At 35.1% G+C, this 22,657-nt stretch overlaps 1 protein-coding gene across 15 annotated transcripts in view; it reads left to right on the forward strand.

The window, feature by feature from the left end:
- DMD (dystrophin) overlaps positions 1-22,657 on the forward strand; it is a 1,154,126-nt gene that overhangs the window by 768,538 nt on the left and 362,931 nt on the right. For all 15 annotated transcript variants that reach the window (XM_085210257.1, XM_085210277.1, XM_085210286.1 and 12 more), the window contains one exon: positions 16,818-16,982. In XM_085210257.1, coding sequence (XP_085066383.1) covers positions 16,818-16,982 — 165 coding nt within the window. The remainder of the gene's footprint in view (positions 1-16,817; positions 16,983-22,657) is intronic.

Genomic DNA, 22,657 nt, shown 5'->3' on the forward strand with positions numbered 1-22,657 from the left:
ATCCAAGGTATTCATCAGTCTGGTGAGAACAGATAGAATTTAGAAGATCCAACTGAAGAATTTATGAGACTGATGGCACAGTCACCAGGGTGATAAGGAGGGGGAGAAAAAGTTTAAGCTGTGTTTAGCTCTGGGAAGAAAAGGTGAGAAAACATTTTTCTGTGTGCCTTACTGAAAAGACAAGCTGGTCAAGAACACTACGTTCAACTGTGTTCACAGAATTGATATTTCAAGCACAGTCTGGGTAAATAAACAGGAATTTATTTGTTATGGAACTCTCATTAGTTTCTTCTTCTTAACAGAAATAGTTTGGCAAATTTTAGAATGTTAGCTAATGACTCAAGCAAAAATGGGTAATAAATATTGATCGCATTTACAAAATTGGAGCTGGACACAGAAATCATTATTTAGGTGTTTGGGCAGAAGTATCTCTTTCTCTAGAGAATGGCTTTCCAAAATCTCTCTATATATACAGAATTCAGAAAACTTCGAGATCAGATTAATGCTATTTTCTAGCTGATGTAAGGACATATGTAGCTGAATTTAGGCACCGTGATTTGAATATGTCTGCTGTAGGATTGAGAAATCATTAACTTTCAGGCAAAAAATGTTTGTGTTGGCTTTTGTTGTCGTTCAGTAGAATGGCAGAAACCTACAAAAATTGTAATTTGTCACTGAATGAAAGCTTTTACTGATTAGTCATTTATCTAACTCTGCTTGCTAATACAGAAGTGTTCTGAGTAACTTATATACAGAGCAACCCAAATAACTATAAATACCATTAAGTTTTGGATGAAACATAGGGGATAGACTGTTTAGAGAAGCTTTCTCTTTAAAAGTTACAGCAGACCTCAATAATGCTTCTGGCAAGATTTTAGACTTGGAGTTGACCACTTAAATATGTCTATTTATTGCTAAAAGAGGCTAAACTCAGAAAATTAAACTTTCCTTTGTGTTTATTACTGAAGTGCACTATTTCAGTTTCAGTTATCTACATATGGATATGCATAAAATTGAAAAGTTCTCACCCTCCTGAAGTTGCTGAATTTAAAGAATGTGGAAAACGCATTTCATTTTTTAATGAACAGAAACCAAGTTTGAAAATTACAAGACTCAAATCCTTACATGTAAAGTGAGATTTTCGAATGTTTCTCTAAAGTCATTCAATTTTTCTTTTTGGTTTTCTGCCATTAATCTCCTCAAATGAATGAAAATACCAAACATTTTCTCCTTTCTTCTCCTTCTCTGTGTTCTATTGGAAACTGAAAGGAAAAAAAAAAAACAAAACAGTATTTTTTTTCTCTTGCATAGCTCTCACTGCTCTCACTAGGAAAACTGAATTTTCTGGATATTGGAAATGTAAAATCAATAAAATAGATTTTATGCTTATTTTTAGCTGAAGGGATTAATTTTGTTATTTTAAGGTATGAAACCCTGGGGTCTGTAGGAAAATCGGGTATCATGGGAAGGCTGCAGGCCTGACAGAGAGACATACATTGTTTTGCTAACCACACTTTTATATCAAGTGATCTTCAGTAGGACACTGAGGATGCAGTCAGTTGATTTGATGGGGGTATATTTTATTTCTGTTCGTCAAAGCACAATGGACAAACCTCATCACCACAGACATTTCTCTGGGGCTTTTCTGTCCCTCCATCCCCATTTTGGAGCGTATCTTTTGATTTAAGCCTTTTGTTTTCAGCTGTTTGTTTTGCTTTCCGGCATCTGTGCTAGAAAGGAACATGTAACAGCATTCTGATTCTGATTACCTCATCTTGCAGGATGATACTATGTTCAAAACATAAAACGCACATGGTAAGGTAGCTCTTTATTCGATGTATGCTAGAGTAATTCTGTTTACTTCAGTGAAGCTGTGATAATTGAAAATTACGAGTTGAAAACATAGCCAAATATCTCCTAAGAGTATGACAAATTTTTGTTCTGCCTTGATCTGCTAAACAGTGGAAAGGGTGACAGCACTGTGAGCCTTAACCTTCAAGGTGGCATATTTGAAATAAATCATGTTCAAACCTTTTTTACAGTCAAGGGAACTGTTACCCTACAGCAGTGGAAATAAACTGAGAAAAGAAATCGAGGATGAAAGGAATTGCAGTCACATAAAATAAGTTTTGTTTTCTTTTTTTTCCTTTTGATTCAGTATTGTCTTTGCTTTTAGATGTTTATATCATGTGCTGATGACCTTGAGAATAGATACATGAAGAATTTTTCTTCTGTTATGTAGTAATAAATTCTAAATAACATTTCCTTAGATACCTTTATTGAATAGTGATTCTGATAGGCTGCTATCTCAAACATAGTTTAAGCAGAGAATGAAGATTAAAATCCACATTCAGAAGTATGACTTTTAAATTCTAGCCTGGTTTTATATATTATGCCCTCTGCAAAGCCAGTATTTCTTTAAAAATGGAAATAACACTATCTCTGTGAATTCTTGGTAATATGAAAAAAATGAAGTATTTTATAACCATTTTTATGTTTTTACATCAAGAATTTTCATTTATTTTCAAAGCTCAAAGTATCTTCCGCTGTGATAGCCAAGTCAGCTAACCACCTAGGGCTTCAAAGCATACAAAGAGGTACTAGGCACTGGAGCTTGTGATGAATTCAGTTCTTGTCATATACCACCTGCCAGGGTATATAACAGATCTGTAATGGGTTTCTTACCTTTTAGTGTGCGGTAAATGGATTGATAGATTAGGTCTGAGACCAGTGAACCATGGAATCAGAGGTTTGCTAGAAGGAGTTTATTACTCTTTAATAATATTCTTGGTCTTGTGTCAGCCAAGAGGGATGAGCTAGATTATCTGAAAGTAAGCTGGGTGCCAAAATCAGCATTGTCCTCGTTTATCCACCTTAGTCTTCATAACATCTACTGTATGTATTATGAAGGTTATTATAAGTGCCTGATGGAGACATTTTGTTTTGCTGCCTTTTAATTTGTCTGCTAACATTGGAACTAATTACTAGACACTGAAGAGACCAATTCACTGTTTAATGTCACAGCAAATCAATTTGTTGTGCTATATAGACAAAAAAAAAAGAGAGTGAAGAGAGTGGAGTGACATGGCTATAATTCGTGAACATTTTCTGTACCACCAAGTAAAGTATAAGTCTTCTAAGCTTGGTTGATCAAGTGTAGAGAAAAACAGATGGGCCTAGAAACTGCAGAAAGACAAAGTCATAACAAGGTTAGGGTTCATGTAATGTAGCTTGCCTTGAGTAGTAATTATGCACGGATTACCTGTGATGACATCAAATTTCAACATGTTAATGCAACTTAGTTTGAGTTCACGGTTTAAACTATTGTAATTGCCTTTGCTGTTATAAGTGGGATGGACAGGAAAGCATCTTGGAAAATGAATGCTACAGTTTGATTTCTGTGTTTTTTATTTGGAATGATAGCGTAGCCAGCAGTTTGGGGATCAAAAAATTCAGCTTTTCCTGAATTTGTTTATTGGTTTTAAGTGATCTAATTCTCTTACATTTAACAAGATATTATGCAATGCTAAATTACTTACTACAGTCTGTCATAGGTTGCTAGTTATTTATAGTCCACGTTCTTTATCAACGATATTGTTAAATGATCTTACATGTAAGAAAATGAAGTTACACTTCTTTCTCTTTGATGGAATAAATGTGACAGTGTCACAATTAAATAAACATATACAGGTTTCATCCTTTTTTTTTTTTTGTGTGTATGTATTTGTGCATTGCTAGCAGGTACTACCAATTAAGATTCTAAAAAGCAAGTTTACTAGCAGTATGAAGATAATTTGCTCCCACATGTGTGAAGCACAACGCAGAAATAAAATGGTGCTGATGACTTTATGCTAAAAATTTATTTTGGGCCAAATTATAGTAAAATGTATGTGTTTTGCATTGCCATTGGGTAACATTTGAAACTGATTATTTTCATGGATATTTTGTTATTCTAAAGCTTAATTTCAACTTTGAAGATGACCACTGTTTTCTGTCTAGAAAAGGAATACATGGAGATTATAAACAAGTGTGCTGATATGTTCCTACCAGTAATAGGAAAAGATATGACATATGGATAATACATCTATATATACCTATACTTCGTTTGGCAGCATTGTTTAACTAAAATTTACTAAAATAGAAAATTATGAAATTATATGCTAGGATAGAGCTACATGTAGTTATAGGGTATATAGGGTTATACTCAGTCTCATTATTTGGTATCAGTGATTCAATTTTGCTCCAACTTATACTTCATATGATTGTGTTTCCTGGATGTAGAAAAGATTGCCCTCACTGCAAAGACAACTAAAGAGTCCTGCTGCCCAGATATGCTTCAAATCATGGAATATCCCAATTTGGAAGAGACTCACAGGGATAGTGGAGTCCAACTCCTGGCTCCACACAGGACTACCTAAAATCCAAGCCCTATGTCTAAAAGTGCTGTCCAGACGCTCCTTGAACTCTGGCACTTTAGGCCATGCCCCTCCAGCCTGTTCCATGCCCACTGCCCTCAGGTGAAGAACTTTCTCCTAATCCCCACTCTGATGCTCCCCTGACACAGCTGCATGCCGTTCCCTCAGGTCCTGTCACTACCACCAGAAAGCAGAGTTCAGTGCTGCCCCTTGTACTTGAGGCTGTACTTCCTGTTCCAATTTCCTGGGGTACAGAGGCTTATTCTTACCAAGTGCCTGCCATAGTAATTTTTCTCTATGAGAGAACATAAACTTTATTTCCTAATGAGTCTTCAAATTTCTGAGGGGAAGATGAAAAGATCTTTTGGTTCCAAAGTCAGTAATGTTGTTAACCTTATGGCAGAAGAACTATTGTTGTACATCATGATGTAGGAGCATGCTCCTGCAGGGTGATGTCAGGTTCTAAAGGACTACATCTTCTGTGCGTGGGAATCTGTATCATTTTATGTGTCCCTTTTTCCAGCTTGTTATTCAAATGGGTAAGACACTTAAGTTCTTATGCCAGTAAATAAGTTAAATAATTGCAGAGATGAAATAGAGGAATGTTAAGGAAGCCATACTGGTGAGAACTAAACATTATTCTTTTTCTTGTAAACCCTTCCTTTTTCTGAGGCTGAAGAGCTAGGAAATACTTTTATATTCAAAAACTCAGTTGGTTTTATATACGATATGGAAGAATACTAAGAAAATCTGATCTTTTGTTTACTACTTCTTTCTGATTTCTTCTATGTTGGAACAAAGTTGTTTCGCTATGAAAATGAAGTTCTCTTACAAACTGTGAAAATAAAGTAAACAAGAAAGTATGCACTAAAGCATTTTTAGCCTAATAACAATGTCAATCTTATTTCCACCTTTTTCTTTCCAATTCATTTTGGATACATATATTGCAGTTTTCTGTCTGTATTGATTTAAAAACTATTGAGATTCTTAGTTATTTTGAATACAATAGATTGAACATGTTACAAGACAGACCACATTAGGGACTGGGTTCTACAACTTACTTACAAAAGCAATTTTCAGTCGTTTTATTAGCTTCATACATTAGGTTTTGTTATTTTGTTCCACTTTACATGCTATACTGTAATTCATCCTAATTATTTTTGTTAAAAAGAAGTGGAAACTATCATAAGACAGAAGGAAATATAAGACATCTACTTTTTTTTCTCTGATGTTTACTTAGTAGAATTAATTTAAGAGGTGTATTAATATAGTGCTGAGAACCTCAATCAATGATAAATTCATTCACTGTAGGTTAGAGAAAATGAAATGACTTTATATAAATGGAAATATTTTATTATTTACTGTCTATAAGACAAGAAATGCTAGCAGATCAGAATTAGGCTAACACATTTCTTCTAGTCTGAGTTGACTTTATGATTTTGATGCAGTAGTTTTTAAATTTGGAAAATTAGTGCTAAACTTGTGCCGCATTTGAAAATAACCTGAATATCTCCACAGACTTGTGCTGACTTTGGTTTTGACCCCAAATAAAATAGATTCAAATGAGGTGAATGTTGTTGTAGTATTATGCTGATTTTGTTTTTTTTTTTTTTTTAGCAGATGTACAAGAGCTCGTTTTACAACATAAAAAACAAAAACAACAGTGTTTCAATTTAATTGCTGTATTTTCAATTTAAAATCTAGGGTTTTTTTAATATTTCAACATATCTATTATTTGGAATTTGTAAGACCAAAATTAAAATTAGATGAGTGCAATTCTTGAGAGCAGAAGGAATTGAGAAAACCCTCCCCACACACAGTAAAGCGATATGAATAAATAGATGCAGTAGCACAGCGTCAGGAAAAGGAAGTTTGTAGTGCAGTAAATCCCTGATTGCTGTTATATTTGGGTATGGTACTTTACAGAGACCATTTTTATCATGCCACTTCCCACAGTTTAGAAATGCCAGGGAAGTTGTTTAATTTTCCATCTGCTCTATTTTCCTATGTACAACCTACTATCTCATAGGAATATTGTACAAATATAGTATTTGGTGGTATTGCAATATTGTGAAGGTTTAAAATATTGTAAAAGTGGCAAGTAACACTGTCTCATGGTCTTTCTGGAGTCCGGCAGAGAAATAAACAATTGATCTCTTTGTTAATAAAACCGTCAATTTTCTTTTGTTAAATATTACTAAATATTCTTCTACTACTAGAAGTATGTTGCTTATTCTCATTTGAAACTATTTGTCAATCTAAAGTCTGTTCAGGGAAAAAGTTACCATGTTCCAAATGCTTTTGAAGCAGTTGGGCAATGATTACGCAACATCAAGGGCTTTTGTGACACAGTACTGATTATTTGTACTTCTTTTCCATTGAGACAAGTTTGAGTCAATTTTGAAGTTGTAAGATTCTTTTTTTAATATATACTCTAGAATCTAGCTATGTGTTTTACTTTACTTTTAGTTTTGCAGGTGTATTTTAAGCTTAACAATAAATGACAGCATACATAATGAATATAATGAAAGTCAAATATAGATGAATTGGATATTTATCATGGTATTATTTGTGGATTTGGGGCAATGTTGCTCATAAACATGGAAAATGTTACAGAGAAATTAAGGAACCACTTCCAAGAGAAAAATGTACATTTTCTAATGAGTTGCAGTATTTGCATTGGTGAAATGAAGCAGAGTGAAATTATTCTCTTATTTTTTGGAATTTCCAAGATATATGTTACTCGTAAGATCTTTCTGGATAATCTTTTATGTGCTATAGTATATTAAATACCAATATATTTAAGCAGCAGTTGGAGAGGGTCCAGAGGAGAGCCACAAAGATGATCAGAGGGCTGGAGCACCCCTCTTATGAAGACAGGCTGAGGGAGCTGGGCTTGGTCAGCCTGGAGAAAAGAAGGCTGTGGGGTGACCTCATTGCAGCCTTTCAGTACCTAAAGGGAGCCTACAAACAGGAGGGGAGTCAAATCTTTGAAAGGGTGGATAACAGCAGGACAAGGGGAAATGGTTTTAAGTTGAGGGAGGGAAGATTTAGGCTGGATGTCAGGGGGAAGTTCTTTACAGAGAGAGTGGTGAGGTGCTGGAATGGGTTGCTGAGGGAGATTGTGGTTGCCCCGTCCATGGAGGTATTATGTAGGAAGAAAACATTTCTACTTATTTTTTTTATTAATTGTGAAGACTTCAGATATGTCTTCATAAGGCCACATTGCTGCTCTGTTTGCTTCACATTAAACTATAAGACTTCAAAAATATTTAGAAAATATAGTCCTGCAAGAGGTAAAATTTTATACTACGGAGACCAAAAATTCATGATTAAATGTATGTATATATACAATACTATCTTGCTAACTTATTTTATACCATCTTTTAGTAACTTCCTATCCTATTTTTGTTAGGAATGTGAATCTGGAATGTATTTTTATCTATTTCAGAAGTTATGCTAAGCACTTTGAATAGAAAAACTTGGATTCTAAAGGCATTTATTCTCTCAGTTTATACCAAGTTACTAATTATATGATTGAAATGCTTGATTTCAAGTAAAACAGTTTAAGCAAATCTTACATTTTTCTGCACTGTAGCAACTGCAATTGTAAAAGAGTTCACATGCAGCAACCAGTGGTTCGTATAGTATCACGTACCACTGAATGACTGACAGGGGTTTGGGCTTTTCTAAACTTCAGTTCCCGCAAGCCTGTCCTGTTGTGACAAGTCTTTCATGCTTTTCTATCAAGGAAGACTGTAGGGACCTAAAATCAATGCTTTACTACTTGCCATTTGTAAGATCAAGTTTATACTTCAATTATATAAATCTGTTTGTATTACAACATGCTTTTATAATTAAAGATTCACAAATGGTAGTCTGGAATAGCCTTAGAAGTAAGCCTCCCCTTTCCTTTTCCTTTTTTTTTTTTTTTTTTTTTTTTTTTGGTCGCTTGTCTCAGAGTTCAAAAAACACTTCTTAAAAAACTGAGCATCAGCATTACCCAGAGAATTGCCTGTTGTTATGATACGGAGCTCTACACTGAGCACTGTTATCTAGGGTAAATTCCACACTCTCCACTTTTCTGTTAACTGCATGTTTTTCACAAATGAAAAGTTGTCACCTTTCTCAGAGTGCTAAAGGAGGTATTTCTCAAAGAACAACTACAATGAAACTAAATTCATTGTTACCTGTATTCTTTCAGTCATGTCAGTGCACTGGTAGGCAGCATCACTAACTAGAATTGGAATACCAGCATATTTTTCTACAATTTTAAGTAGAATGCATTCTTTGTTTCTAGGAAATGCTGTAAATAAACACCTGTATACAAACTTAAATCCTGCTGCAATTTATCTATGCTGTCCAAAGATAATGCAAGGTATCCTTGTTTAATTTTTTTGATAATAACATAGTTTATCTGTGCATTAATTATCTAACATACGAGACATACATATATCTTATGCAAGACATTGCTGTTTTGTAATGATTTTATTGCTGTATTGCAAACCTTAAATTCAATTATATCGATTTCCTCTACCAATCAAAGTGTGTGTGTTTGTTTGATTTTGTTTCTGTTGACATTTGTTTCATTGCAATGTTTTTTTGGCTTTGTTTTGCTTATCAAGCATTCTGGCAGATGACAATTTTTAGAAAGTCTGTGGCAGTTTTGTGCTTCTGGGACTCTTTTTCAGAGGCAAGCAATAGCGCTGAAGAATATATCCTATGGTTAATTATCTATTGACTGATTGCCACTGTGAGCTGATTATACATTGAAGTCAAGCTTTCAGTATTGGACATGGTCTTGAAAGTAAAGTAATCAGGTAATATAAATTCTTATGAGAAAAAGGTAAAGAAGAGCTGATGAGATACAGCAGCAGGCAGGAAGTACTCTGTTGACTGGAATTACAAAAGCAGTGACGGGTTCAGTCTGCCAAGTAGCAAGAAGAGATTGAGCGTTATGTGGTGTGAAGGCCAATGGCATCCTGACTTGTATCAGGAATGGTGTAGTGAGCAGGTTTAGGGAAGTAATCCTGACCCTGTACTCAGCACTGGTGAGGCCCCACCTCAAGTACTGTGCTCAGTTTTGGGCACCTCAGTACAGAAGGGACATTGAAGTGCTGGAGCAGATCCAAAGAAAGGCTTGTGAAGGGCATGGAGAATATGCCCTATGAGGAGAGACTGAAGGAACTGGGGCTGGTTAGTCTGAGGAAAAGGAGGCTGAGGGGAGACCTTATTGCTCTGTTCCAATATCTGAAAGGTGAATGCAGTGAGAGCATGGCTGGTCTTTTCTCACTGTTGAAAGGTGAAAGGACGAGGGGAAATGGCCTCCAGTTGTGCCAGGAGAGGCTTAGGTTGGATATCAGGAAACACTTCTTTACAGAAAGGATTGTTAAGCATTGGAATAGGCTCCCCAGGGAGGTGGGTGAGTCACCACCTGGATGTGGTGCTCAAGGACGTGATTTAGCGGAGAGTTGTTAGGGTAGTATGTTTAGGTTGTGGTTGGACTTGATGATCTTTAAGGCCTTTTCCAACATGGGCAATTCTGTGGTACTGTGATTCTGTGATTCAAAGTAATATAGAACAGGTTGCTCACAGATGTGGTGGATGAGACATTCAAGGTTTCATTCAATGTGGTCATTCAAGACCACAGTCAAGGTCAGGCTGAACGAGGCTCTGAGCACACTGATGTAGCTGTGGGTGTCCATCCCTGTTCATTGCAAGGGATTTGTACTAGATGATCTTTAAGGGTCCCTTCCAGCTCAAGTGATTCAATGAGTGTGTTGTTCAGGATTCCTCAGTAGCGCATCCAGCTCTGTGCAATGTGTAGCACTGTGGCCTGCCATTTTCTCCCTCTTCAATTCCCAGCAGACTCTGGTTTCTTCTCTGGGAAGAAAGCTATGACTAACAGGTTCAAGGTAACTGTTTAGGCAAGATACAAGTACTGTGGGGTACATGCAGGAGTTTGCTTGTTTCTAGGCTAATAATATCTTGAGGGATAGATATGGTATCTTCTGCTGTAAACCAGGGAAAGAACAATTAGCAATTTTACTTAGGACTAATTTTCTTGTCCTGTGTCAGAGAATTCCTCATTAAGAGTCAATGCAGGAATCAAATTCTAAACCTTTTACAGTTGCTTTTGAACTTGCTGGAATTGAGTGAGGGACAAAGATAAAGAAAGTATTGCACTAGGTATTCAACAGAGGTTTAAGGTGGAGGGTCTTGTGCTCAGAAAATGCCCTTGTCAAAAGAAATTCACTGAGATAGTACCACAGAAGAACGAATGCCAATTAGTTATAAATATTAAATATAAAAAGTGTGTTATTTTTCAGGTGATTGTGATCAATGTTATTATATTACCATGTAAGAAAAACAAAATGAATCATTGGGTTGGGAGATACATTTGTATACTTTTTAAAAAGTTAAACAGCCAAATGAAGAAGAAAATCATTCTTGTCTTGCATTTGTGAATTGCATTACTCATCTCCATGAATGGGAAAAGATGATCTTTTAAATAAGAATTAATCTTGTAAATATTATAAATACATATCTAAGAATTTAAAAAAAAAAAAAAAAAAAAAAAAAAAGTAAGGAGAAGACCTCTCTACGTATTTTGGAGGCTAGGTGCTGGGAATCTTGTAGGGAAACATGATACCTTCGCTACATTGAAAATGATAATCTTATAAATATACTTTAGTAGCTTATTTGTCTTCCTCTAGTAAAATAACCTTTTTTCCAACTTTGTCAGAGACACTGTAGTTTATAAATATTCATCACTTAGAAGAAATTACATAGATTTTGTTTTAAAGTCAATATTGAGTTTGCTAATGAAAATGGCTCAGTTAATTAACTAAGTGGTGTCCAAAACCGAACTTACATGAAACTCTTTCTTACGCTGATTGTTTTTCATGAATAAATGATGCATAAAAATTAAGTTCTCCCCTTCCATTTTAAATCATTCCTTGATACACAGTATAGGGAGAGTGATTTTAGGCAGATAAAACTTTCTGAACAGTGACTGTAAGAATTGCTGTTTTATGTAATCATCTTAATAATGTTATGGAAGTGTCATTTGTAATATACCGTTAAGTCAGTATTAAAGTTTGTATTTAATTTTTTTATGACTTGACTTATTTCTTTCATATCCAAGTCTTTGTGTGGACAGCAGCTAAACGTGCTTTTGGTCCAGTTATGCTGTGGGCTGACTATCCTGGATTCACCTATCTTTTTTTCCTCTTGTTTTAGAAAAAATTGAATAGTAAAGCAGAAAGAAGAGAAGCTTGTCTTACATTAGGAAGTGTGCTTTAGCAGGGAATTGGACTACACACTTCAAGTTTTTCTGCATAAAATCAATGGCGTAATTTTTTAAAACCTGAAACTGCCAGTTATCCCACAATAGAAGCCCACTTTAAGGAAATGCTTTGTGTATCAGAAGGACCTTTGCAAGTCAGTAGTACAAGAAAAACATTGTTAGCAGTCTGCACAATCTTTTATTTGTCCTTCCAGGTAAATGGGAAATGACGTTGACATTGAATTGTAAGCAAGAAGGGAAATATTCAAAATCAGGCATTCATTACTTGAATAAGTCATTTTAGTGGCTTTCTTTTTTTTTTTTTATCATGTGGTAGCTGTTGATAATAAGTGATGCCTTAATAACTACATTGTTTATCAAATTCATTCACTTCTGATAACATTTTTAATCTCTACAAAATTATTCCTAATTTTTTCTTTCTTTCATACTATCTCCACCTAATTACTTTCATTTTTTTCATTTTGAATATTTTTTTTCTGTTGCAGGATTGAACTACACAGCTATGATATTGATATTGTTTTCTGGATACTGATAAGGAGTTAGAACAGGGACCATTGAATACGATTTTACATCAGAAGACATACCTTATACAATTTCTTTCTTTTATATTTACAATACTAATCAGTATTCCTTTCCGTCTGCTTCACTCTAAGTCATCACACAGTGCATGCACACAACTGTATCTATTGGAAAAACAGTTATCTGTCTGAAGCTAAAGTAGGAAGTAGCAGTGGAAAACTAGTGCATGTTAAATGTTTGAGGTCTATACAGATAAGTTGAGGTCTATACAGCTAAGTTGAGCAACTGTATGGTTTTGTATCAAAGTTGTCACATTGGGGTAGGAATGGAAGGAACCTAAAAGTGGATTATTTAGGCTTTTAGTGAAGGAAGATATCCAAGATGTGATGTTCAGATGGAACAGAAATAAGCAATATTAGATAAAGATCTAGATTTTGAAGTCATGCAGATATTTAAATTTGACAGAGTATTCTCATGTTTCCAGAGATATCATCATTTATTTGTATTCTTTTAGTATTTTAAAGAAAAGATGAAAACTGAAGTACATAAAACTAATTAAGTGAAAAATGGCCTGATATTTTAAGATAAGAATAATGCTATGTATTGTGAAGACCAGTGTCAGTTTGTAAAATTAGGATCTTCTACTGTTTTCCAATTTGGACATATAAATCTTTTCTATCATTCTGTTACTAAGCTACCAATTAATCTAACTTAATTAACATTTGAACTAAAGTACAAAATTTTAGATGCTTCACATGCGTTAATGTTTTGACACATCGTTGAAATTATATAGTCCTTTGATGCTGAAATCAGAATTTTTTCTTTGAAGGAATAATCCATGCTTTTATTTTCATTTGCACTTTCAAATCTATTTTTTCCTTTGGTTGCAAACAAAGGTATGTTTTCATTGTTGATCTGCTGCCAAATAAGGTAAAGTTGAAGATATTAATTTTTAAGCAGAAAGTCAGAGTTTTAGAAAGCTGTCCCAATTAAATTGTTCTTTCTTCAATTTTTTGTCCATTTTACACTTTATTCCTTGCCAGCTTACAAAACTCTTTGCTTTCCTCAGGATTGTGTTCAGACTAGGCAGAATTTGGAGAAAATGTCTCATGTGCTCACCCTGTTTTTACTGTTGTAGAGATGGTGCCTTAGCACCACTGCTTTTGGTCTTGTAGCTTATGAAAGGATGTCAATCCTTCTCTAGTAAAATGAAACAGTTTTTCTTAAATAGAAGGGAAAGAAATGAGATATTATAGAGGATGAAACTAGATAGACATCAGGTGGATAATACTGGGCAAAAAACAACAACAAAAGAAAGGAATAAAAGAGGGAGAAGAAAGAGGCCAAAAAGTGAAAACTGTGGAAAAGAGCTTAGGAGTGGGACATGTTTACTCCTCCCTGGAGACATCCTGGAGCTAAGAACTAGTTGGAGGACAGTTGTGCTGCTTTATGTCCCAGTGGTATCAGAATTCCATCTCAGGGATAGGACTTCTGGAGCTGTATCATGTCGGCCAGGACTTGGAGAAGCCCATCAAAGAAGTTCTGTAATTGATTGAAGAGGATTGGAAACTCCTCTTCAATTAAAGATGGCAAGCTAAAAGGTAGACAGAAAGATTCTAACTTAAGAAGCAGAGAAAAATCTGGAGATCCTCTGCATGTCCAGCTGTGACAGAGAGGGGCATGAATCAGGAGACTGAATCAATGTACCCTTGTCTGTTACTCCATGGAATGTTTCTCAAATTATGCTTCAGGAAATAAGCTGTCTACCCAGAGACAGCCTGCAGCAGTACCTTGGCTCAATGGGAGGATTTGTAATTCCCTTAAGCTCATGAGGTTCTAATTTGATTAGGCAGCTTGACTGCTTGATTCCAGAATTAAAAAAAAAAAAAAAAAAAAAAAAAAAAAAGCAGAATTGTAGAATCTGTTTTACACACAATAACATGAAACTTGTTACCTGGATCTTACACAGTATTCTCTTACTAATATCTAGCCAAAAAAATTGTTTCTTACGTACTTGTCCATAGCCATGAACTTGTGAATTTGAGGGAAGTTCTGTATCTACTGTTGCTCTTTTAATTTCTGTGGTAGAAGGAAAAGGCATTAAGTTTCTCTGTAAAATGAACAGATTCATACTGACATAGATTTAGTTTTTATTGATTTATTTACATCACTATAATTAATAAAAATAAAGAAATATAATCACATTTGTGCTACAATTTTAGCCCTGGATCTGATTCGTAAGAAGATTGCATTTATTTACGTTGCCACCTCACTTCAGGTGGAATCTGTTTTGCCTTGTTTTCGTGTGTGTCTGCATGTGTGTGTATGTAATTACTTTTGAAAGCATGAGGTTGAAGTAACATATATAAACAAAACCTCATCTATCCTATTCTCTGTTTCTGGATTAAACGTATAACAGAGTCATAGAATCACAGAATGGTTTGATGGGAAGGGACGTCAAAGCCTATTCAGTCCCAACCTCTGTCATGGGCAGGGCTGCCCCCCACCAGCTCAGGCTACCCAGGGCCCCATCCAAGCTGGCCTTGAGCACCTCCGTGGATGAGGCACCACAGCTTCTCTGGGCAGCTGTGCCAGCACATCACAGCCCTTAAAGTTAAGAATTTTCACCTAAGATCTACCCTAAATTTCTGCTCTATTAATTTTACCTCACTCTTCTTCACATCCGTTGTTGCTGTTTCTCCTTTCTCATTTATCAGAGTTTAATACTACATCTTAGTATATAATCATTTTATGTTTTTTTTCCCATAAAATGATACAAATTTATTTTTCGTCTGTCTTCTAGTTGACCCAATATATTTGATTAACACTGATTAAAGGCAGATTAATTTAAAATTTCAGATTTTCAGACATCGCCTTCGATTTTTTTTCTGCCAGTGGTTACCTATTTGTTTTTAATAGGTTTTCTGTGGAATTTGTTTGAATTAATATTAAAGCTACTAAACATTGAAGATTATCATTCTAACCTTGTAAGAAAGATGAAACTAATCTTCTGTGAAATTAGGCCAAGATATGCATAAATACTGAGTGAACACATAAGGGAAATGAATGTATTTTTAATTGTGTTCTTTCGTATCTTGGGCCATACTGGAAAAGTGGAGTTCTTGTTATATTTAACAAGATTGGGTGGATAGAAAAAGCGATTTGACTCATGGGTCAGTTTTTATTAAAAAGGTTGTTATGGGGTGGATATAATGAACAACAGAGAAAATTTAACAAACTGCAAATCAAGTTAATGAATTAGAATCATCTTGTAAGTATGGCCTAGTAAACCATATATGAAATATATGTAGAAGAGTTCTTGTAGTATCAACAGATCAGTATTTTCAAACAGAATTTGTAAAGAAGTATATAAGCTATGAGAAAATTGTTTTCTTCCCGCTCCTGCTGTTATTTTGTAACCTTCTTTGCTTTAATGTCTCTGGCTTCTGATTATTATCTACTGTAAAATAACATCAATAGGAATTAGTGTACACCAGTGATACTGTGGTAGCTGGGCAACATGATAGTTATACTTCTGTTAATACTGTTGAGCTTCAGCTTCAGAGGGAATTTATATTGTGCTGTGTGCATCAGAAACTTCGCGTTCTGCTACTTTTACAAGGTCTGTGTTAGTAAAAACCTGTGCTTTGAAGTGAACATCAGGAAACTCCATTTCCTTGACATGACTAACCATACTTCTTGACTGTTTTTAATAGCTAGTTGCCATGTTTTCTTATCCCTTTCCCAGGACCTTTATTTGCTGTTTCTAATTATTTTCCAAGTCCAGATGGTTTCTCCTCTGGTATATGTTTGCAATGCTGCCCATATTGTATAGTGACACCTCACCTCTCAGCTATAGAAAACAAGCTGGGAAGGACAGCATGGAGTGTTGGCTCCAACCTGTTTTATTTATTTTCAACCTGTTCCTGTATTTACTCCAAATGCTTCAGTGCTGTTAGATTTGAACTGTGTCATTCACTGATTAATAATTTTTAATTACTGGCAAAGGATGTACTTGGTTAAAATCTGACTATTTTGAATGCAAATCAGAGCTCAGTATTGATGACACATTTCTTCATTATTTTTTTTTCACTATATGCATCTGCTCATGCAAATTTGGACAAAACTGACAACTCTAAACCCCTTGTCAGAAAACAGATGCTTATAAATTTCCAGATCAAGGAGGCCAAGGAAGGTTAAATGTCATTCAAATGGTCACTTTCATGTTTTTATATTTGCTGTTGGTCTCTCAGATTAAAAATTGAGCATAAAAGTAGTTTCATATACAGAGAAAACAAACTTTTTATGTATGACAAATGCAATAGTAAAATAACAAAAATGAGAAGTCTGATGATTTACTTATTTGTAGGGAAGAGATACTGTAACTGACTGGCAAGATATTTACCATAATAATTTGACTACTGTTTATAGTCTTTCCTTCATTTCCTTCTAGAGGTGTATACAATTAACTCGTATTTGTTATGTGTATAGTATAAGTGTGTATAATTTTAAATTGCTTTATATTGTTGTTTTTTTTTTCCTCACTACAAAACCAGCTTCTGATATTTTTTCAGGTGTCCAGAGATCTACCAGAGAAGCAAAAAGAAATAGAAATTCTGCTGAAGGATTTCATCGACCTTGATCAGCAAATAAATCAACTGACATTGTGGGTAACACCTGTCAAAAACCAGCTAGAGCTTTATAACCAAGTGGGTCAGCCAGGAGCTTTTGATATTAAGGTAAGTTTTCTGTTTTAAAAAGGAATCTAGATGTTTTATGGTCAAAATGTCAGTTGGAGCATTAGCTGCATGGTTTGTATTAAGAATATAGCTTTGATATGTAAATCCTCAACACTTCCCTAAGATTCTGCTGTATAAAAATTCTTATTTTTTTCCCATTAGACAGTTTCTTGTGATAGAGCTGTTTAGGGTGGCAAGGTAAAATACAAAAATAATACATAATTTTTGCTAAACCATATCATGAAAGAATAGTCCAAAAAGCTAGTGCATCAAATTCAGAATATCAGTGATAGACCATTTGAGCAGTTTTCATCAAGTGAATCAGACTAGTTGAAAATCAGAATATTTAGGGCCGCAAGGATTCTCATGGTGCAAGAAATACATCTAACTGCTAACCATCTAAGATATCTAGAAATCAATAAAACTGATTGTTCAGTAATTGTCAATAAAGTATTTATGATCTACTTCTCAATGTGTATTTAGGTATTAAAAAGTGCCTATAAATAAGCAAAGATTAAAAACCAGCACTGTTTTTGTGTTGGTTCTCATGTTGCAATTTTCTGCAAAAAGAAAAAAAAAAGTAAATATTTTAAACTCTTCTTACTTTGCATGAAATGAAATAATTGCTTCTAAAGTCATGGTTTTTTGCAGACAATATTTATTAAATTCATTTTATCCTCCTTGCTTTTGTGCAGCTGTTTTAATGCTGAAACCTTTCTATGTCATACAATCACATTATGGAAAATAGTGAATCTCAAGTTCTGTCGTAGTCCTATAATTGACAGAATGAGTTCAGTGATGACATTCATTCCCTTTTAAGAAGATAAATTAGGATAGCTCTGCAAATGTCTTTATATAAATGGAATGAGGGATGGAAATTACTTCAAAGAAAATTATCTATGCTCACTTCCTGTATTTAAAAAAAAAAAAAAAAAATCAGAATTCTTCCATTTCTTTCTTTCAATCTTTTTCATTCTTTTTCGTGTAGACTGATTCCACCATTGAATTTGCTCCAAATTATAAGAATACTGTTTTTTCTATTGCTTGTGAAAGAGATGTTTTGTTTGTTTGTTTCAGTCCCTTTATGGTGATGATAGAGGAATATTTTTGAAAAGCTTTTAACAGAATAGGGAAAAAGAAACTGTATAGTCCTGATGTGGTGGGATGAAATCTTGTACGATCAAAGAGGAAGGGGAGTATTGAAGATCATAAAGGGAAGGCAAGTAAGACATGAGCCAGCAGAGAGGTTTAACCCATCTTTCTCTTATCACTGCATTTCAAACTTAATAGAGTATATGGGAGAAAAGTTCTTCAGAATGTTTCTGGATGCATAATACCTATTGTTTCCTAGAATTGTATGCTGAATCTAGGTGGAGTAGATAGTGGAACAGACTCCTTTTTTCTTCACTGTGATACAGTTAGGAAATAGGAGATGAGATACTTCAAGCATAGAGAGTTGGGATGTGTCCAGCATATGCCTTGGTCATCACAGGTATTCTCTCTCTCTCTCTCTCTCTCTCTCTCTCTCTTTCTCTGGTTGGACTACTTTGTGTCAAGCAAGTCTTTAGGCATTGTCTTAGCTTCTAAACTAAATGCATATTTCAATTTTAAAAGGCATTAAAATTTGTAAGAAAATTGTGAGCATCATAAGTTTGTTGAAACAACACTTCTTTAAAACTCATTCACTATCAAGAAGCATACTGTAATTTATAACAGCTTTTATTATAAAATACATTTTCTATTTTTATTAAAATTGAGTATATTTTTTTTCTTTTATCTCTTTCTGCTCTTATAGTTCTATGCATCATTTAAAGAGTGACAACATGTCTCTTGCTACCCTAATATATTTTATGCCAATGTAATTTTTCTTCATAATTCTTTTGTCTGGAATTTAGAGACCACAGTGCCTTCAGACCCCAGTCTTCAGGCCTTCAGTTAGGCATCATAATTTTTAGTGGTGGTTTCCGAAATCCTAAGTAGAGTTTAATAACTCGCTCATTTCTTGTTTAAATAATGGTAGAGTTACTCCTATAAATCTATTAGTTGATTTAGTGAGTAACCAGTAATTCGCTAAATAGGACTAATCCAGAATCTTATTTCCAAGATTTAAAAAACATCTCTAGCGGTATATGCTGTATTCACACTGTTAATCCATTATTCCAGTTTTCTTTTATAAACGACGATATATATTTTTAAATGTAACGAAACAGCCTAAAGAAATCAGCATTGGAATTCATATTTGCAAGCTCCCATTTTAATAATACTGAAGTAGATCTTATTTATTTGTAAGTATTACGTAATTTTTCTAACACATTAGCATAATGTCTCATTCTAATACTGGCATAATAATAGAGACTGCTCCTATGAAATACTTACGTATATGCATGGAGAAATACAAAATCTGCATCTATTATAATTTCTCAACACTACTGCTAGTCTTGAACACTGGAACACTTCAATTATTGCAATAAGCCTTCAATGTAGCTTCTCATGCAACTTGAATATATTCAATGTTGTGTCTTTTTACAACTGTTTGTGCTTTTCTAGCTCAAAATATGTAAGGGAACTGTTAGGTCAGGCCTTGAACTGGTGATTGAGCACCTGGTGAGGAAGTGTGGCTGGCCCAAGGAGCACAGGCAAATGGTCTGTACTGGTGCTCCCCACAAGACCAGAAGGGGGTGGCCCAGGTGGAGCCACCCTGAGCTCACTTGAGGGCCAGCCCCTAAAAGGAGTGTATCTCTTCAACTATTTCTGGGAAGGAGAGCTACCTAGCCAGAGAGTCCTTCCATCAGTTGGGTGAGTTCAAGTGTTCTTTCTCTGTGTGACTATTTGGTTCACCTGTGAATACTTTGCCTGGTATTGCTGAGAGTCTGTTAGAAGCAATTTTGCTTTTTTGTGAGTACAATTCCAAGTATTTATGTTTTCTGTGTATTTTCTCCTTGGTACAATGTTACTCTTATAGCAATTCTGTGTGATTTTGTACTCCAACTTAACAAATTTAGTCGGATGTAGTAATCATCGGTTTCCAATTTTACAAAAAGGTGTGAAGAAAATATGATGAAAATTGTCCATCTTACAAAATCATGAGATGATAGTACTTAACAGCTTTGTGTACAGTACCGCATTGGATATAGCTAAGTAAGTAGACCACTTCAGAGTAGATATGTTCAGGTCTCATTGTATGGATACTTTTGTACATACTGCTATATTTTTACCAGTACATCTGCCAGTAATGGCAAAGTGAAGCCTGTAATTACCTCTGATAACATGAGGTTGAAGTAACGTATATAAACAAAACCTCATCTATCCTATTCTCTGTTTCTGGATTAAATGTATAACAGAGTCATAGAATCACAGAATGGTTTGATGGGAGGGACATCAAAGCCTATTCAGTCCCAACCTCTGTCATGGGCAGGGCTGCCCCCCACCAGCTCAGGCTACCCAGGGCCCCATCCAAGCTGGCCTTGAGCACCTCCGGGGATGGGGCACCACAGTTTCTCTGGGCAGCTGTGCCAGCACCTCAGCATTCTCTGAGTAAAGAATTTCTTCCCAGTATCTAACCTAAGCTTCTATCTCTTCCAGCTTAAAGCTATTCCCCCTTGTCCTATTACTATTACACTATGTAAAAAGTCAGTCTTCCTCCTGCTTGTGAGCTCCCTTCAAGTACTGAAAGGCTGCACTGAGGTATCCCTGGAGCCTTCTCTTCTCCAGGCTAAACAAGCCTAACTCCTTCAATCTGTCTTCATAGGAGAGGTGCTCTAGCCCTCTAATCATCCTTGTGGCCCCCCTCTTGACTTGCTCTAACAGCTATGCATCTATCCTATCTATGCTGGTGCCCTCAGGCCTCAATACCATATTCCCCATGGGACCTCGCTCTGCTGGCCACCCGTCTTTTACAGTGGCAGAGGACAGAGTTGGCCTTCCCAGCTGCAGGTACACTCTTCTGGCTCGTGTCCAGCTTCTCATCAATCAGATCCCTCAGGTCCTTCTCCACAGGACTGCTCATCTATCAGACATGATCAAAATTAGTATGGCTAGCTCAATTTGAGGTTGGGAGATACTGCCTTTATCATCCCATCTGATGTGCTGTATAAACTGATCAGTTTGGTTTTCTCAATTATTTTCTGCCTGAACTGTTGCATGCCTTTATCAAAAATGAACAAACTGAAACGAGGCTGCTTTTTAACTTTCAGGTATGGACAGTCATCTGCATTTTGTGATGAATTGCTTCAGTAGTTGAATTTAAAAACCTGTTTATGTTTAACCTAGGCTGAGTTTGTTTGTTTGATCTTTCTAGCAAACTAAGGAGAGCTTCAATACTGCATTCACAGACAGTACTCAAGTTTTATCTTAAACTCTGCTAACCATCAGTACTGTTGCCCTAATTCAGAGAAGGCGGCAAATATGGAGTGTATAACGAATCTTATTTCAAAAACTAATTATTTTTTGTTCAAAGCAATTATTTCATGGTCCTGATAATAATGTGATTATCTTTAATCACAAAGTTATTTTAGCTAAGTCTAATCAGTTTAAGTAGGTGGCAAATTTTGCTATAATGGAAAATGTAGGAATTTCAGCATTATCTCCTGAGTAGAATGTATAAAGCTGTGCACTAACATTTTGTAACTTATTCTGATCCAGTCATCCAGATTTGATAAACTTTTTTAGGGATATATTATTCTGAACATAGGATCAAGACCTGTACACTACACTTAAAAACAGCTTTCCTAGAGCATCAATAGCCGTGCAGCTCCAGAACTATGGCTAAAGGAATTTGTGCAAATTCTGGTTTTTGTTTCTTCCTACTGAATGCTCTGCTGTTTGTTTTTACTTTACCTGAAAGTTAAGAAGTAAGGGAGTCCTCAAAGGACAAGTATAACTTGTGGTTATACTAGCGATTTGATTCCCATGCCTTCAGAAAGTCTAAAGAACTTTTTTCTTGGTTGTTGTTTTTTTTCCCCTTTAAATATTTACCTCCTCGTAGTCAATTTTAATCACAACCTTAAGTATATAATTGTGGTTTTTTCTTGTTTTTTCTTTTTTCTTTTTTCTTTTGTCCTTACGGGGACCTGTTAGAACTATAATTATATAGGAGTAGAAATATTCTTTCATTTTTCTTTTTTTAAAGAACTGTGTATTTGTGTAGAACTTGCATACAAAAATTTGTTAGACAGATTGCACTTAAGTATAGTGTGTGTAGTATCTGTGAATTGCTAAGTCTTCAGAAAATTACTTTAGACAGAAGCTAGAGGGGTTTTTACAGTCAGAAGGAAAATATGAACACTTACCCTATGAATCCATATACATATCTTAATAAGCTTTACTGTTATGATTTGAGTCCATGAGAAATCTTTAACCAAAATACTTTCTAAAAATACAAATATGTAAAGAACAGAAAGATACTGTCTAGTAAGGTAAATACAATAAAAGGTTACAAATAGGTTAATACTTTAGATACTTTTTTAGTGCTACTTTCTGTTCCTTATGCATATATTCCTCATAAACTTTCTTCTGAGTTTTCTTTTGCTGGCAGTCCTAAGAATTGAAAAATTGTGTTGAGTAGCAGAATCTAGCCATTATTGGCAGGAACATTTTGCATCTATTGTCAAGAGCAATGGACTGTTATGTTGTGACTGCTGTGCTCTGCTTGTTCAGCTACTGCTAGAGTATCTGTT

The sequence above is a fragment of the Meleagris gallopavo genome, chromosome 1 (assembly GCF_905368555.1).
Source record: "Meleagris gallopavo chromosome 1, MGAL_WU_HG_1.1, whole genome shotgun sequence".
NCBI lineage: Eukaryota > Metazoa > Chordata > Aves > Galliformes > Phasianidae > Meleagris > Meleagris gallopavo.